Here is a 17,896-nt window from a genome sequence, read left to right as displayed (position 1 = left end):
TTTCCCACTGTCAAAATGTAAACATTTGAACTCTGCAAACACCACACCAAGAAATCATCACAGATACTATGGGGGTCACGGTTTATGCAACTTTGGCCCTTACAATTGAAAGTGATGGTAAGCATCCGACGAAGTGGGCATTTACCCACGAAAGCTTATGCTCCAATACATCTGTTAGTTTTAAAGGTGCCACGGGACTCCCTGTTGCTTTTTACTGATCCAGACTAACATGGCTACCCCTCTGATACTTGGGAAGCAGAATGTGATTCCCCCCAGGCAGAAGAAAGCCCAGATTCCAGGCACACATGCCTAATCCTAGGGAAAATGTGATTGGTCTTTAATGAGCACAAGTGGTCAGGGCCTGTTTTATAAAACCCATGCAAAGGACAAGCTCCTCAGTGTCACCTGATGTTACACTTCAATAATGGTTCAGCGCAGACTTCCAGAGAGAAGAGCACCATCTGCTGAATCCTTACCACCACTTTCTGCACCACAGGCATTTTCATTTGACGCTTCCAGCCCAACCCATGAACTCATGAGATCAAAACCCAAGAGGGCAAGACTACAGGCATCACAGTTAGGTATATTCTGTGGGTGAAGGGGCAGGACTCAAAATTCACCTTGCCCTACTGTACTAATGATATATGCTATGTTCAGAACAACCAGGTTCAATATTGCATTGTCTGTTTTTGCTCTTTACAAAACTGTATTTGTGCAGAAAGAATGGTGATCAGGGCACAATACAAAGTGAAGAAATTAAGTGAAAAATATGTATACAATGGGAAATTATACCGTGAGAAATTGTAAGCTGATAAAATGGCCTAGGGGGTAGGGCACTGAACTGGGAAACTATTTCTGGCTCTGCAGCTGATCCTTTATTCATCTCTGCCTCTCTTTTCCCATCCCACCCTCTAGCCATCTTCTCTCTTTAGACTATAAATTACTGGGGACAGGGTCTGTCTCTGATTATGTGTATGTATTGAGTCTAACACAATGGGCCCCTCATCTTGATTGGGAACCCCTATGTTTTCAATTGCTTATAACCTTTGCCGAACTCTAGCCATTGAGGCTGAAGTTGTACATGCTGGGTGTCTGCCTGAGGCTGAAATTTTGGAAATGTTTCAGCCCAAACAGTCTAGCTTTTTCCAAAAATGAGGCTAGTGAAAATATGTTGTTTTGTTCATGTTAAAGCTTGAACAGCCACATTCTCTGGAGTGGGAACTTGAAATTTGGCAAGGGGGTGGCCTTTGGGTCAGGGATGTGCATTTTGCCACCCCTGTGCTGAGACCACAGCCTATCATGCTGACCAACACAGACTCATTGTTTCCTTGTATGCCTCTATTTGTCTGTCTGCATCCATCTGTTGTCTTATACTTAAATTGTAAACTCTCTGGGGCAGAGACTGTCTTTTTGTTCTGTGTTTGTACAGTGCCTAGCACAATGGGGTCCTTTTCCATGGCTCCTAGGTCCTACGATAATACAAATAATCAATACCATCACCAAAAAGTTAGGAAATGCCAGAATTAATGTTGCTTGTGCAACCTTTATTCATTCTTCTAGTGCCTTTGTATTATGATCACACACAGTTTTTTCCACAGGCCCCTGCCTCACATAAATATAAGAAATTAACAAAGTTTTAAGATATACAATGTAACAATATATATATTTTAAAAAGCAATCCCAAGATGCTCTAATTTAGACCAGGCCCAGCATAGAATTGGCCCCATAATCAGGGAGCCCCAGCCAATTCCCTTGCATCCTTGGCACTCTGGGTGCAGATGAGAATCAGATGCCTACTGTTGCCCTTGTATCAGTGTAAGGCAGTGAAACTGAGGAAAATAATCTTTTGTACTAGTGGAACTTGTATCAGAAGAGATCTTCATGTAAACTGAACTCTTGTGGTAAACTCTGTTGCTTTAAATAAAAAAACCTAACTCTTACACATGAGTGACTCCTAGTATGTTTAGAGTGTGTTAAAATCTGTTTATTGTTTTATTATGTGTTCCCTGTAATGTTTTTACCTTATGAATAAATGTGCTTGCTTAGAAAGAGCTGCATGGTGACTTGCCACTGCTGGCAATACACTGCTCATAGCCTTCGGGGAGAGAAAGCAATGCACAGGCACTAGCCTTTAGGTGGACTGGCTTTCTGGGGATATTGCAGTGTAAGGCAGGGAGCTGTGTAGCCTTAAAACCCCAGACAGGAGGGAGAGACACATGGGTCTCCACCCAATGGGTGACACCTGGGAGCTGAAAACCTTGAGTGAGTTCCCTCAAGGGACCATGGAGGAGGAATATAGGTGCAGTCACCCTGAAACTGTAAACACCTTGCAGCTTGTAAAACACTAAGAAATCAGAATGGCAACATTTCATATGCTTTGCACAGGTGTGACTACACAAGGTGCAAAGCACCAGAGAATCAGGCCCTAGAAAGTTGGAGTGAGTGTTCACTACATGTAGTTGAAATAATCTTTGGACAATAATGGGTTTAAACACTCAACACTTTGGGTGAGGACTTCACTGTTTACATATTTGTACAGCACCCAGGACAATGGGGCCCAGACCTGGTTGGCCAGTAGGGACCACTTCAATATAAATATGAAACAATAAATGTAATATCTTTTTTCTCATCTTGCCTTCTTTCTCTGTCTTTTCCTCAACCATTGATCAATGGTAGGACTCAACATCCATGACTTTTGGAAGTCACTTATCTTTTTCAGAGGCCAAAAAAAATGAAAGAAGAGGATAGATATTTTATTACAGAATGAAAAAAAATTAAATTAGGCTTGTAATAATACATGGACTTTAGATTCGAGTCCTTTAGCTTGAACAGTGAATGCTCATGATTTTCGTGGAGAAGTCCTTGGTTCAATCCCTGCTGACTACCCAGGGTGAGCAGTTATACTTACAGTCTAATTTGGAGGTTCAATAGGAAAAAAATCTTAAGGCTGCAAAGTGAGGCACTCAACTGTCAGGAAATGCCATTTAAAAGTGCTCTGAATGGCCTAGGATTCAGCTTCTTCGGGTACCTGTTTCAAGTGTCCTGTTGTGATGGGTCAGGATGTTCTTGATCTTTGTCCCCAGTGTTAAGCTCCTGGGTGCAGACAGCAAGGCGTCCTTGGTAAGTTAACCTTGGTTCTGGAAATCTTCTCCCTCTTGCAGTCCACTGGCACTGGAGTTTGGCGACCTGGGGATTCGATGCAAAACACATACTGTCCTTTTCTTAATTCGGGGGGGTGGGGGGTGGGCAGGACAGAGATGTAGGACCTGTTGCCTCTTTTTGAGTCGAGCATCTAGTCAAAATTTGGGGCCCTGGGGATGTTCCAGTTGGGAGTAGAAATTGGTGATAAGGATTTCTTTGATGCAGTTTTGTTTATTTACAAAGAACATGCAAACTTCTGTGTCTCTGAATGCAGAAGGAATCAAATAGTAGGAAACCGCTTCTTTGGCTCACAGCACCAAGAACACTCTTTTCAGCCTGCACCTCTGACCCAAAAATCTCTACCCAGGTTTCTACCAGGTCAGATACCAAGCTGTCTCAGTTTCTGTGTGTTCTTCCCTCTCGCATACATCCATGCCGCTGAACATAAACATCACACAGCAAAAATTCCTGGATGTGTTCACATATTTCTTTTGTCTTAGGTGAGGTTTATCTTTACAGTATGTTAACTGAAGGGTGAAGTCATACGTATTAATCTCAATGAGGGTTTAACTCCACCCATAACAAGATTTCACCCAGCTCCTAACAGATCCATTCTTGCTGCCATTGAAATAAATGGTAAAATTTGCATTGACTTCAGTGGAAATAAGAGTAGGTGATTCATTACTCAGCTGATGGAGGTGGTAGAAGGAGAGATGGGTTTGACCAATGCCAACTGTTGGTAACAGTCTGTTTAAATGTTTGTAATATGAACCCAGATATAATGCTGTAGACACAATGTGCATTTTATAACAAATTAATAAATAGTAAAGCAAAATAAAAATAACTTCTCAGATGGACAAGATGTCATGTTCTAATCTCATGAAACTCTAAATGCTACCAAGATGATATTTTCCACTCAAAGCTGCCATGCTAACAATTTGTAATCTATTTTGTTAGCCTGGGGCAAATTTTGTGTGTGAGAGTTTAAAAATATTTGAAAAGCAGCTTGAAAAGAAATGCAGAAACCCATTTTTGTAGGTACCTCTGAGAACTTCTATAATCCATTTTAAATCAAGAAAGAATGGAATACATCCTAAATGTATTATAGTGCTTAACTCTCTCACTCTGTCTGTATGTATCTAGAAGGAAATAATTCCTCACATAAATCGTGGAAAGCATCCCAATAATATTGGAACATTGGAAAATATACCTCTGAAAAGATCACTATTTGTGCCTGAAAAGGGAAACTGTACATTTGCTTTTGAATATTAACATGAGATAGACATGTCTGCTCTCCTAACTGTGTAATCAGAGATTTTACTCGGTTTAATAAAACAATTCGAAATGACATGTCTTTGAGTGTCTTAACATGCTCACTCTGCAATATAGTAACATAGAGAGATCTGATGACTATATCACTGTACCTCTTTAACCAAAAGCCCAGTGTTATAATGATTATTGTATTGTCTCTGATATTGACATGGCAAGGATTTGTCAACCTCTTAAAACTCCCTAAACAAACAAATAGAAACTGTAATGGGACTCAAGAAGGAACCTTAGGAAACAACTGGGCTGTTCCCTTTACTTTGCCCTATCCTGCTCCCCTTCAAGTCAATAGCAAAAACTCCCTGGGCTTCCCTGAGCAGCCAGAGGTAACAATTCCTGCTCTCCCAGAGATAAGCGAACGAATGGAGAGACGTGCAGGCTACTTCCAGCCGAGACTCCATACCCTCCGCCAGAGAGGGACACATCCCAGTGACCTACAGAGATTTCTGATGAGGAGCAAAACCGAACGGGAACGAACTGATCATCCTCTCACAGACGAAATGACTCACTTCTGGGAACTAACAGCTCCCTTCAGCAGGTGACAAAGCTATCAGCCTGGCTCCCCATGCTACAGCCGTTTCCTTCTAATCTTGCACGCGGCCGGGCGCCTGTATTGCCCAGCTTTGCGTTATTTCCCTTTAAGCTGGTGTCAGGTACTGTGAAGAGGAAGAGCGGGGGGGAGGAGATGGCTGGAGGGTTCCACCACAGGCTCACGCAATGCAAACTCTGCACGCAACTGGGAGGCGACAGGCAGAGGAGGGGGAAACTTTCCAACTTCATAAACCCTGAAAGATGAAGGAGATTTTCCCTCCTGCCAGAGAAGTCCGCGAGCCCACAGCCCCGCCAGCCGTTCAACTGGAACCGCTTTGCTAAAACGTTCACCAAAAGGCAGGAAACCTCGAAGGCTCAGCCAGTCCAGATGGGTTGGGGCCAAAGGCAATTGACAAAGAGCCGGGTCCCGTAGGGAAGAACCGGGCGGCTGCGATTTGTCAATACCAGGCTAACTACGGGCTGGAGGCTGCAGCTGCTGGTGGGATTGAAGCCAGGAGAGACAGTGCCAGAAGACTGCCCAGCCGGGCTCCGGCTCAACTCAGGGGGACACTAAACTGTCCTGTAAGCCGCTCATTTGCTCCAGCAGGTTTTGGTTGCCCCATCCCCCGGGCTCTATGCAGGGATCACATCTGGCTGATGTCTATTTAGTCTGAACCAGGCAGGCTGTTGAAGTGCGAGCTCTGAAGGGTTAACACGCTCGGAAGATTAGCACAACGCACGATGCGGGATCGGGTGCAATTGGCATTTGCCTGCACATGACCTGCCAAGCTCCGGGTGACAAGAACCTGGGCTTCTAATGAGTTTCCCACAGTCTGGGATCTGAACCTCACTGCTGCGCTGCGTGCTGAGTCTCCTGCTGGGGCTGCCCAATTGCACGGATCACAGCTGCTGCGGGCTGCCCGGATCCTCCCACTGGAGCCCAGAAATCTCCGATGGAAGCATTTTTCAGCAGGTCAGTTTTATTAGAGATTTTTTTTAAAAAGCTGCCTTTCCCCTTCCCCCTCCCCCCATATTCAAATTAAAAGACAAAAAGTGAAGCACGTTTAGATCGTTGTCTAGGAGCTCTTAGTTACCACACTGGTAACTGCTATTTGGGTGTGAATGATATTCCTGTATCACTGGGGCTGTGCCCATCTCCCTCAACCCATGCGTGCATACTGACTGTTACCAGTTCACGCCTACCGCTAATTAAAGTCAGGAAGGGGGGAAGCTTGTCCTGATTTACAGTCTCTCGCTGTTTCCTTCCAAAGACAATTAGGAGCGGGGCGCGCAGATTCCAACCCGGTAGACGCATTTGTTTTGCAGTAGGCACAGCCGGGCGGTGACACTGCTGGCATCACCTGCCCGACCTGTATAAGGAAGAAGCTTCTTGCAGCTTCCACGTCGCGGCAGTTGCTTACAGCGAGCGCATCCTCCTCTCTTCGCCCGCTCCTGCCGTGGGAGTCCGCTTCCCACGAGGCAAACTTCCCCTCTCGGCCGAGGCGAGCGCTTCCCCAGCTCTCCAAGGCCAGTGGTGCTTGATTGCGGTTTTCGCTCAGCACCCAGCCGCGCGCTAGGCGCTTTCTAGGCACATCTCAGGCTCCGCAGTGACATGATCAGCATCGCTCGCTGGCGTCGGGGTCAGAACTTGTTCTATTTACACTGGCCGCGCCTGCGAAGCCGGCACATCTGCAGCCCCCCACTGCCCCCGCCTTTTGCTGCACGGCAGGTGCGGGCACACGAACCCTTCCTCCAGAGCCCGACCTGATCTCTGCTTCTCCCCGCAGCATGGCCCTCCGGCGGCTGGAAGAGGCGCTCTCCAGCATCCCGCCGCTGCAGAGCGCCCTGCTGCTGCTCCTCTCCCTGCTCGCCGCCATCCACCTGGCGAAGCTCCTCCTGCGGCAGCGGCGCCTGGAGCCCCCGGGCCCTTTCCCGTGGCCCCTGATCGGCAACGCGGCTCAGCTGGGCAGCGCCCCGCACCTCGCCTTCGCCCGCCTGGCCCGCACCTACGGCGACGTGTTCCAGTTGCGCCTGGGCAGCCGGCCCGTGGTGGTGCTGAACGGCGAGCGCGCCATCCGCGGGGCGCTCATCCGCCAGGGGGCCGCCTTCGCCGGCCGGCCGCGCTTCCCCTCCTTCCAGCTGGTGTCCGGGGGCCGCAGCCTGGCCTTCGGCGGCTACTCCGAGCTGTGGAAGCTGCAGCGCCGGCTGGCGCACTCCACCGTGCGGGCCTTCTCCACCGGCAGCCCGGCCCCGCGCCGCCTGCTGGAGCAGCACCTGCTGGGCGAGGCGCGGGCGCTGGTGGCGCTGCTGGTGCGGGGCAGCGCGGGCGGCGCCTTCCTGGACCCCGGGCGCAGCCTGGTGGTGGCCGTGGCCAACGTGATGAGCGCCCTGTGCTTCGGCCGCCGCTACAGCCACGGCGACGCCGAGTTCCTGCGCCTGGTGGGCCGCAACGAGCAGTTCGGCCGCACGGTGGGGGCCGGCAGCCTGGTGGACGCGCTGCCCTGGCTCCAGCGTTTCCCCAACCCGGTGCGCGCCGCCTACCGCGCCTTCCGCCAGCTCAACCGCGACTTCTACAGCTTCGTGCGGGGCAAGTTCCTGCAGCACCGCGGCAGCCTGCGCCCCGGGGCCGCCCCCCGCGACATGCTGGACGCCTTCATCCGCCTCCAGCAGGCGCAGCCCCGGCTGCCGCTAGAGCACGTGCCCGCCACCGTCACCGACATCTTCGGGGCCAGCCAGGACACCCTCTCCACCGCCCTGCAGTGGCTCATCATCTTCCTCATCCGGTGGGTGCGCTCGGGCTGGGGCCGGATCTCCCCGGCGGAGCCATCCCAGACACCCAGCGCGGAGGGGCGGGGGGTTAAAGGCAGGGGCACGTGCGAAAGGGAGGGACACTTCTTCCAGGGAGGGTAGAGTTGTGTATATAAAATAAAGCCCCTAATATGGGGACAACTGGTCGCCCTCGAACCAGCGGAGTGGGATGGCCGCCTAGCCTGGGGCTCTCATTGCGCCCTGTCCCTAACCAACGTCCAAACCCTTCATCTCAGCAACCAGCATGAACCGAGCATCCATCCCTGCTAGTGCAAGATCCCAGCCCTTCGCCTCTCCCTCCAGGCCATGAACTAGACCCCTCGGAGGGGAAGGAGGGTCGAGGGGCTTAGGATAGGGGAGACCTGGGCTCAGTTCTTGGCTCTGCCATGGACCTGCTGAGTGACCTTGGCTAAATTTGTGCCTCAGTTCCCCAGCGGTAAAACCGGGATAATGCTGCGTCCCTACCGCAGTGGGGTGGTGGGAGGATAAATACATTTAAAAGACTTTGAAGAGTGCTATATAAAAAATAGGTAACACCAGTAATAATCCTAGACCACCTAGACAAACAGGGATAAACCTAGAGTCCCTCTTAGTGCATGATACTAGACCTAGACCCTCTTCACTACTGTTGCTACATCATCCTGACTGCAGCTGTTTCCTTCCAGCAGCAGGACCCCCTCCCGGCTTTCTTGTGGAAGCCGAATGTGAGAATCTTGTCACAACTTTATTTTAAACAAAAAAACCTTCAAGGGAAACATGGCAGTGACCTCCCTTGTTTAAGACAAGAGCTTCCAGCAAGGGTTAAAATAATTTACAAATACAGAGCCTGATTCTGATCTCTCTTGGCGGGGAGGGGGGGAGAGAGAGAGATAAGAAGCGGGCCAACCTGGCTTTTTGTTGCCTTAGGCAGGGTGTGTTTCATATCAGTTTATGAGACCCAGGTATGGCTACATCCTGCTAGTTGAAGCCTAAAGAATAAAGTTGCCCCTTGCCAGCCAAAATTTCAGCGTTCTGGGAAAATATACCCATCAGTTTCATTTAAATAAAAAAAACAAAAAAAAAAAAAAGCAGTTTTCTTCTCTCCCCTGCCATGCTTCTGAAATGTGACAGTGAGGTTGCGTCACTGATCACATAGCAAATCTATTGCTTTCCCCACTCCAGTTCCTCAAACGCAATTAGATGCAGCTGTTGGAAAGGATCCATATATAAAAGCCAACTAAAATAAACAATGCTTCTAAACTAATAGGTCTAGCTGTACAGAACATTGTGTGTGACATAAGACAGACAAGTTGGAGTGAATCCTGCAACCAAAATCTAATGTATTAAATATGCTCCGTGAACAAATTGGCCCATTATTGGAGGTGAATGCTTTGATTGCCAGTGATGTGCAAGCATCAAACTGAACTGATCTGGTTATTAGCTCTTTGTTTCTAGTAGAAAGTACACATAAGGTAACAATCCTGTATTTGTGGGCACTAAAGTACCTTAGTTGTTCATGATTAACTCACACGGAAGCTCTGGGAAAACTGCCAAAAACTAAAGATATTTAAAAAAAAAAAAACCCAAACCCCAATGCACTCCAGTAAACGTTACATAAAGATACAGGCTGGCAAAAAGGCAACAAAACAAACCCAAAAGTAACAGATTTTACCAGGTCAAGATCAAAGAGATCATAGGAACAGGATAATATCTACTTAAACAAGATAAAAAGAGTTCACGTATTGGTTTACAAACCCTCTATTATGTTATTGCTCCTATAAGGTGGGTACCTTTATTACGGTTGCATGACTAGTGAAAAAACAGTCTCAAAGCTTTAGAGCAGGTGGACCCATTGCGCACCGTATGCCTATAAACGCACCATAATATTCACCTCGCAGAAAATGATTGTACTCAGCAAAAATCTTACAGTTGGAAGAAGCATTTAAATAGCAAGAAACTGGTGTTACCTCCTTTTCCTCTCCCAGCGTTTCCTTAACCATTTGCACTTTCTGTGGACGTTATCTCCTTAGGCTCATCTACTTAGCTGCTGCTTAAAAGCCACACATATTTAACACCTTAAGAGTAAGGGTATAATTACTAATGTTTACATAACCTGTTTGGCATTCTAACTGGAGTACTGTACATTTGGACTTTGTTTGCCATGCAGACATACATTTCACAACGGGATCTGACCTCTCAGTCCTCATCCTCAAAGGAAACCGTCACAACACTTTCAAAAGATGAGTCTGGGAGCTTAAATTCGTAACTTTGCTAGACACTAAAAATCATGGTCTTAATAAAGACACTGGATTTATGGTTTATTACAACATTCTGTAACTCACTAATTCCCCTTTTTGTCTTATGACTACAGAGGTATTAATGGGCCACTTCACCTTGAATAGTCCCTTAGTTTAGCATAAGTAGGGCTTTTTCTATCTGTTTGATCCTTGTATTAGCTATGACACTCTGAATACCTTTCCCAAATTTGAGGAAGAGCTTTGTGTAGTGGCAAAGCTTGTCTCTCTCACCAACAGAAGTTAGTCCAATAAAAGATACTAACTCACCCACCTTGTCTCATGGAGACATACTGAGACAGAGGGAGACACAGGAACTTGAAAAGCCCAAACATGATGAGTTAAAAATCAAGCTTCAAAAAGTTTCAAAAAATTATAGATGTGGGAAGACAATAGAGCTATGTTGCTTTTAGAGAGGGAAGGAATGAGGGCTTAAAAAAAATCAAACAGAGGAAAAAATAGGCTGATCTCCCTTGCTACAATGTTTTTGCTTGCTTATTTCTTTTATAATCTCTCCCACTTGGAGATCCTTCTCCAAGTTTATATAACAAATTTGGAATAATTTTTTGCTAGTGATCCTAAATACAATGCAGTACCATGAAAAAGTGTATTCTGATATTAGTCATAGTAAATATCCACAAACAAAGATCTGAGTGCTCATGAACTTTTCTGTTCTGATAGTTTATTAGATAAATATTTTAATTTAAAAAAAACACTACATATAGCTCTAATCCATGTGTAATATAGTCTCATATGTGTTAATTCAAACATCAATGGAAACAGATTTAGAGGTTACATGTAGAGCTGGTCAAGAACCAGCATTTCCATTCCGTGAGAAATTCCTACTTTTGGGGGCATGGAGGGGGTGGGGGGAGTAATTCTGATTTAGAATGAAAAGCTGAAATTTAAAATTCAAAAATAATTCATTTAGTGTCATTTAAATCCATTTTGTTTCAGATTTTATATTGCATTAAAATATACAATACACATTAAATATTAAATGTAATATAAAATACAATTTTAATATAGCAGGCTAAATTAAATTATAACACTATTGAAACAAATCATTTTGACTTTTTCCCACTGAACGTGTCATAGTCAATATGTTTCTATGAAATATTTTATTTTGACAACTGCATTTGACAAAAACTGTGAAAAAAATTTGAGCAGCTTTAGTTAAATACGATTCTTTCAAAAAGAAAGTCCGTTGTTTGAAAATGTAGATTATATTTGCATAGATGACATGTGTATATATATATATGTTTAAATCCCAACAGATATCCAAAGGTGCAGGTTAAAATGCAAGAAGAAGTGGATAGGATTGTTGGCAGAGATCGCTTGCCCTGTGCAGAAGATCAACCTCATTTGCCCTATGTTATGGCTTTCCTTTATGAATCCATGCGTTTCAGCAGCTTTGTGCCAGTCACTATTCCACATGCCACCACAGTTGACACCTCCATAATGGGCTACTTCATTCCCAAAGATACAGTCATATTCATCAATCAGTGGTCAGTGAATCATGACCCAGAAAAATGGTCCAACCCAGAGGATTTTGAGCCAACAAGATTCCTGGATGAGAATGGATTCATTAACAAAGATCTTACTAGCAATGTGATGATTTTCTCATTGGGTAAACGTAGGTGCATTGGAGAGGAGTTATCCAAGATGCAGCTCTTTCTTTTTACCTCCATACTGGTACACCAGTGCAATTTTATTGCTAACCCAAATGAGGACTCTAAAATGGAATTCACCTATGGGTTGACCATTAAACCTAAGCCATTTACAGTTAATGTCACTCTTAGGGAGACTATGGATTTGCTAGATAAAGCTGTCCAAAGACTGCAAGCAGAGAAAACAGCTACTGAAAATCATCTATCAACAAATCTGTGAACACTGACGTTTGAATAAAAGATATAAGGATGCTCCCGCCTCTCTCTTTTTAGACTTAAAATAAAGTAAATAATAATATGCAGTACTGGTGAGCTCTTTGTAGTATACCAAGTACCACAAAACACCGGGGAGTGGAACTGCCCAAGCATTAAGCAGGTCCTTTTTTTTTTTAATTAGAGAGAGAGAGAGAGAGAGAGAGAGAGAGTGTGTGTGTGCACGCGAGGGGAGCCTTATAAAAATATTAAGTACTGAAATACAGGCAAAAAATGTGATTTAAAAGTAAATTTGTTTTTGGGGTAACAGGCAGAAGAAAACAGTTATTTTAACACCCTCCTCATTAACTGCCTGGCTGGAGTGTCCCAGCCACTCCTTGCGCAACCCTTTCCATGTCTCATTGCAGCTGTCTCAGCTCTAATTTGCCTTCAAAGACTCTACATCCCAAAGTGAAATCTTGTGTGGAAAGAGGTGCCTAGATTGTTGGAGCTAGATTCTGCAAGCGCCCTATGCAGGGAACTGCCATGGGCTCATGTTACATCCTGGGACATGCGCTGGGATGTGTTTCAGTGCCTTGACGATAAACTCTCAAATGAAGTTGGGTAAAATGCCAAGCTTGCCTTTAACATTCCAAAGTATTTAAAGTATGACTACAAAAAGACTTGTTTATGAGCACAACGGAATTTTGAAATGTATTTCATAATCTATATGTGAACAAATGGAATGTACTGAAATTCATTACATCTCAAGCAGAAAGATTAAAAGTGGTAAGTCACCAAATAGCAGATATGAGATATAATCCATTAATTTATTCATAAGCAGAAGCAAAGGTACTGATCAAAGGAAAAATAATAGATATTTTCATTAGGAAAACCTATTTAAGGATGGCCTTTTATTGTGGACTGTTTATTTTCTCAGCTAAAAGCTTATGCCTGATTCTGCCAATCTTTAGGCACATGCCAACACTTAATCACATGAGCAGTCCTATTAAAATTCACATAGGTTTGCAGGAGGACTTGTGTCTTAGAATTTTTGTGCCACTAAGATCAAACAACATGTGGAATAGATATAGTTATGTTCCTATAATCATTCTATTAGCTGGAGTTAAAATTATGTCTATGATGGTTCATCATGTACTATTAATGTGATCTACTTCCAGTAAGGACATGAAACAAAATAATGGGAGTTTGGATTACATACAATTATTGGGGCCCAATCAGGATAATTTGGGCATTTTGTAGTTTGCATTATTTCACAAAACACTTAAATTTCAAATAGCCTTGTGATCATCTGTTAAGTAAAACAGACATGAGAAGTATTTTAGTCTTGAACCACTCTGTAATGGTTATATAGGATAATGAACAACACTCAGAGAACCTGCTTTTTAATATATAAAAGTGCAGACCCTGCAAAGTGTTGGGCACCTCCTGTGAGACACAAACCACTCTCTACTCTAAATGAAATCCATGGGAGTTAGAGGCACTCAGCACATTGCTTGAGGTGCGTAGACTATTGCAAAATCAAACCCTATGGTATACAGAGGAATATGGGCCTGGTGCTATAAACATGAAATCAGTGGGACTACTTGATGGAGTGAGGACTGCTTACATGAATAAAGATTTGAAGGACTGAGCCCTATATTATACAGTAGGTGACAATCCTACCCCCTATTGACAGCAATGGCAAAATTCACAGTGCTTTTGGATGGGAGCAACGTTGAAGGCCTGATCCTGATCACACTGAAGTACATAGGAGCTTTGCTATTAACTTCAAAGGAATCTGTATCAGGGTCTTTAAAGCATTGCCCCCTAAACCCAGGTAGCAGGGACACACCCGACTCAGCTATTTCAAATCTCTGATTTTGTAGGGAATGTACGTCCATGTTTTTCAAAACTAAACGTTAAAATCAAAGGCTTTTTTAAATCTAAAAGGGGTATCCCTCAGGTATTTTGTGGACTACATAAAATCTTTGATATCCCAGAACTTAGCCTATATCTGTGAAATGTTGTATAACATTCTTAACATAGTCATACTCAGATCTATACTGGATCAACACATTTTTTCACTTATACTTTTATATGTCCATAAAAATGTCTGTAACCTTCAACAGAATAGTTATTCTAATTCAAGGATCATTGTTTTCTATTTCAGTAAACAATACTCTTTTTGTAATTTTGTACTTCTCCCAAAAGCTTTAAAATATCTATCTGTCATAACATGACTGTCATTCGTACGGTTGAAATTGATTTGTGTGGATGTCTATGATCAGGTGATACACAGTATAAATGCTTGTCAAATATGTGCATCATACTATTACTGTAAAATTCTTCAAGTTTATTAATACCCAGATAAAATGTATGCAGTTCTTAAACAGCTAATCTTTGTGGTCATTTTAAGATGGATCACTGTATTACCAAAATATTAAATAAAAATTATTCTTACAATAAATCTGCTTAGTTTATACTTCATTTTTTGGGATTTGGATAAACAAAATCATTATATATGTTGCATGCTTAACCTGGGAAAAGTCAAATGATGGCATGCCCCCCCAGAGTTAGTCAGGCCAAAGAATTGCTTTGTCCCTGCTAGACTGGGACAAAGCAAATATTTTTCCTAAATATTTCCCCCCTGAGATTAAGGTAGAATTAGTTTGGGCTATTCTTCTTCTTCTAGTCTTTTTGCATTCTTTCCTCTCTCTCCATCTTTTCTCCCCTCCTTTTATCTTTGGGTCCCCGTCCCACCTTTTGGTCTTCCCAGAACTTCCTCCTCACAGTCTATTTTTTTTCTCCCCCACAATTTCTTTTATGTGAAAAACATTCCCTGTTAACGCTGCCACAATCTCTCAATGCCATCTCACCTTTTCTGATCTCCCCCACCTCCTGTTCACCTTTCCCCAAACTCTGTCACACCACTTTGTGTTCCTCCTTCCCTGGTTCCTCCCTCCTTTCACTGGTCCCCACCACTCCTGACTGCTTTTCTTATCTCCTCTCCCCTTCTCAAGTACTCCCTTGCCCACTGTCTTCCGGCTAACCAACCCATCTAATGTCTGTGCTTCATAGCAAAATATATTGGCTAGCCAGCTGTCCAAAGCTGGAACTCAGACTCCCTCCTCAAGGTTAACCAGCACATTTTTACTCTTCATTGTTGCTTCTTCAGTGCTAACAGACCCTCTCTTGTATTATGCAGGCAGGGGAACTTGGCTTGAGGTTTATACAGGGCAACAGCAGCTGCCTGTTACTGCCAGTTCTCAGCTAGCCTGAGGAAAGATGCGGGGGTAGAATTTACAGCTGCTGAACAGGTTACAAAAAACTTCTAAATCATGTCATTTTAGGCCAGCAATCACAGTTTACAGAAGTGAGGCCGAGCAAAGTGCTAATCTGTTAAACTCCACCAGGTCCCAGTTTAAAAATGATGATGACTGTAGCAATGATTCTAGATTGGGCAAGGGTGTATCCAACAGCAGAAAAGTCACACCCCCATCAGATTCCCTAATGGCATATGTCATTACCTCCCTAACCTGTGAAAGGCTGTCATTATGGCAACGAGAGAAAAATAGGTGCTGCTCCGAGAACGTGCTGTATCATGACAGAAACAAGTATAAAAATTAGTCAAAGTTAAACAAATACATTACAGAAATCTCTTATTCAAATCCCCAAATTATTTTTGAAATCCTCTTGATGTGTTGTAAAAAATGGGGGCCTAGCAGGTCTACCCCAATTATGATCTCAACAGTCAGAACCTTTTAAAAACCCACTTCCCAATCCCCTATAACAATAAGTGTGGATGGAGAAAGGTATATAAGGGAGACAGAATGAGTGGGATTAGTCATAACAAAAAGCAAAAGGCCTCCTGACACTCTCAACATATTCCTTGGGTTGTATGTCTGGTAAACAAGAGAAGAACGAAACCAGAAATTAATGGATCAAAATGGGTTTATTGAAAAGTAGGTCTATGGTATCAAAATAATGAGAGCATGGGCTTGTAACAGATGCTTTGGAAATGGAATAGTTAAAGACTATTGTATTAATGTTATATGTATCTTTAAGGCTTTGCTAATAATTGTAAGCATGCAGGAAGTAAAGACAGTAGGGATAAGTAATGTAAATCGTCACTGCTGAAACAATGTGGGCAGAGACCCAAAGTACTTTAAAACATTCCAGGGTCTTCTTGTAGAGGATGGGTGATCACCTGGTAAGTCAGGCATGTATACAAGCTATTGATTTTTTTTTTTAAGGTAAGTTTTCTTTATAATGCTTTTGTTCTAAATCAAGAGTACTTGGCTTGGTGAAAGCTGGTTAGTCACCGAATAACATTTTCACTGCCTCTGAGAGAACAGGACTGCAGGTGCTGAACTGAAGTCAGATCCACAATTCACGGTGATCACCTGAGCAGAAGTCTGCAACCTAAAAACCCAGTCAGGAAGGAGAGAATGGCAAAATTCTGTCCCCATAAAGGTGACATCTGCAGACCAGAGACCTAAGCGGGGTGCCTCAAGGTGACCCCTAAGGGGTCAGAGGTGCAATTAAATCAGGAATTGTGACATGGCTTATAAAGAGAGACCTTGGGGTGGGGAAATTGAATGGGGATTGCATTTTTAGGGGATTTCCAGGGGAAAGGCTGATCAGCCCCCACTTCACTCCAGATACTGTCCTTTGTTCATGAGCCTGAAGGGTCATCATGACTCCCAGACCTCACCACATGAGTGGGGACCTCTGACCACCACTGCTGCATCAGTGAAGACATCAGCCATATACATGTGAGAGCCTTCGGTCTTTCCTCCCCTCGTATGTTCCTTTCTATCCCTCACTGTCTCCCTTTCCTTCCCCACTCTCACTCACTCAGCTTTTCCTCTGATCCTGAGACCAGCTGTACCTCATGGCACAAGCATTATGAAATGAGATGGCATATCTACCTCTGCCCAGCCTGAGACAGACCGGTGAAGGAGAGGTATTTGACCAGACCAGCCAGATGACACCCCAGACTGCAGAAATGAGCCAGAGCCCAGAACAGCAGCTACCACAGCTGCCCCACATGACTGTCTAGTTGCCTTGTACTTCAAGATCAACAAAAGCTGAATTTCCCCCACATTTACTATCCCCTCTCTCACTCTCCCCCTTGTGTCTGTTTTCTCAAAGGCAAGGAAAATGATCGTTTACGATTCAGAATTGAACAGAAGAAGAGAAAGTTACTCACCTTGCAGTAACTGAGGTTCTTCAAGAGGTGTGTCCCTGTGGGTGCTCCACTCCAGGTGATGGTGCATCCTGGCGCAGTTGATTGGAGATCTTCGGTAGGAGTGCCTGGTCGGGACACACACCCTCAGGTGCTTCTTGCAGCAATATTAGGGTCTGCCTGGGTGCACACGTGCTGCACCCCCTTAGTTCCTTCTCTATCATAGAGTTGTCTGATTAGTACTCCAAAGTAGAGGGGAGGAGGGTGGATAGTGGAGCACCCACGAGGACACACATCTCGAAGAACCTCAGTTACTGCAAGGTGAGTAACTTTCTCTTCTTCTTCTTCTTCGAGTGTTGTCCCTGTGGGTGCTCCACTCCTGGTGAATGTGAAGCAGTACCCACTATGGCTGGTGGGATTTTGGAGTTGCATGAGGGATAATGGTAGACAGTACCATATGGCTGACTATGGCGTCTGCCGTGGTATCCCGTGTGATAGCATAATGTTTGGCAAATGTGTGATCAGATGTCCACGTGGCAGCCTTGCATATGTCTGACTAAGTGGGCATTCACTCACGAAAGCTTATGCTCCAATACATCTGTTAGTCTTAAAGGTGCCACAGGACCCTCTGTTGCTCTTTGCATATGTCTGTAATAGGTACATTGTGGAGGAAGGCAATGATATTGACATTGCTCTAATAGAATGAGTTCTAACACTCTCTGGTGGTTGAACATTCTGGGTCTCATAGCAGGATCTGATGCAGT

At 44.4% G+C, this 17,896-nt stretch overlaps 1 protein-coding gene across 1 annotated transcript; it reads left to right on the top strand.

Moving 5' to 3' along the window:
* Window positions 1-1,532: 1,532 nt before the first annotated feature.
* On the top strand, window positions 1,533-14,411 carry LOC128834664 (cytochrome P450 1B1). The gene is made up of 3 exons (XM_054023626.1): window positions 1,533-5,971; window positions 6,786-7,781; window positions 11,357-14,411. The coding sequence occupies exons 1-3, from the start codon at window positions 5,952-5,954 to the stop codon at window positions 11,967-11,969; spliced, it is 1,629 nt and encodes a 542-aa protein (XP_053879601.1). The 5' UTR covers window positions 1,533-5,951; the 3' UTR covers window positions 11,970-14,411.
* The last annotated feature ends 3,485 nt before the right edge of the window (window positions 14,412-17,896 follow it).

The sequence above is a fragment of the Malaclemys terrapin genome, chromosome 3 (genome assembly GCF_027887155.1).
Source record: "Malaclemys terrapin pileata isolate rMalTer1 chromosome 3, rMalTer1.hap1, whole genome shotgun sequence".
Lineage (NCBI taxonomy): Eukaryota > Metazoa > Chordata > Testudines > Emydidae > Malaclemys > Malaclemys terrapin.
The sequence above is the reverse complement of the archived record's forward strand: the minus strand, read 5'-3'. Positions and strand labels throughout refer to the sequence as shown.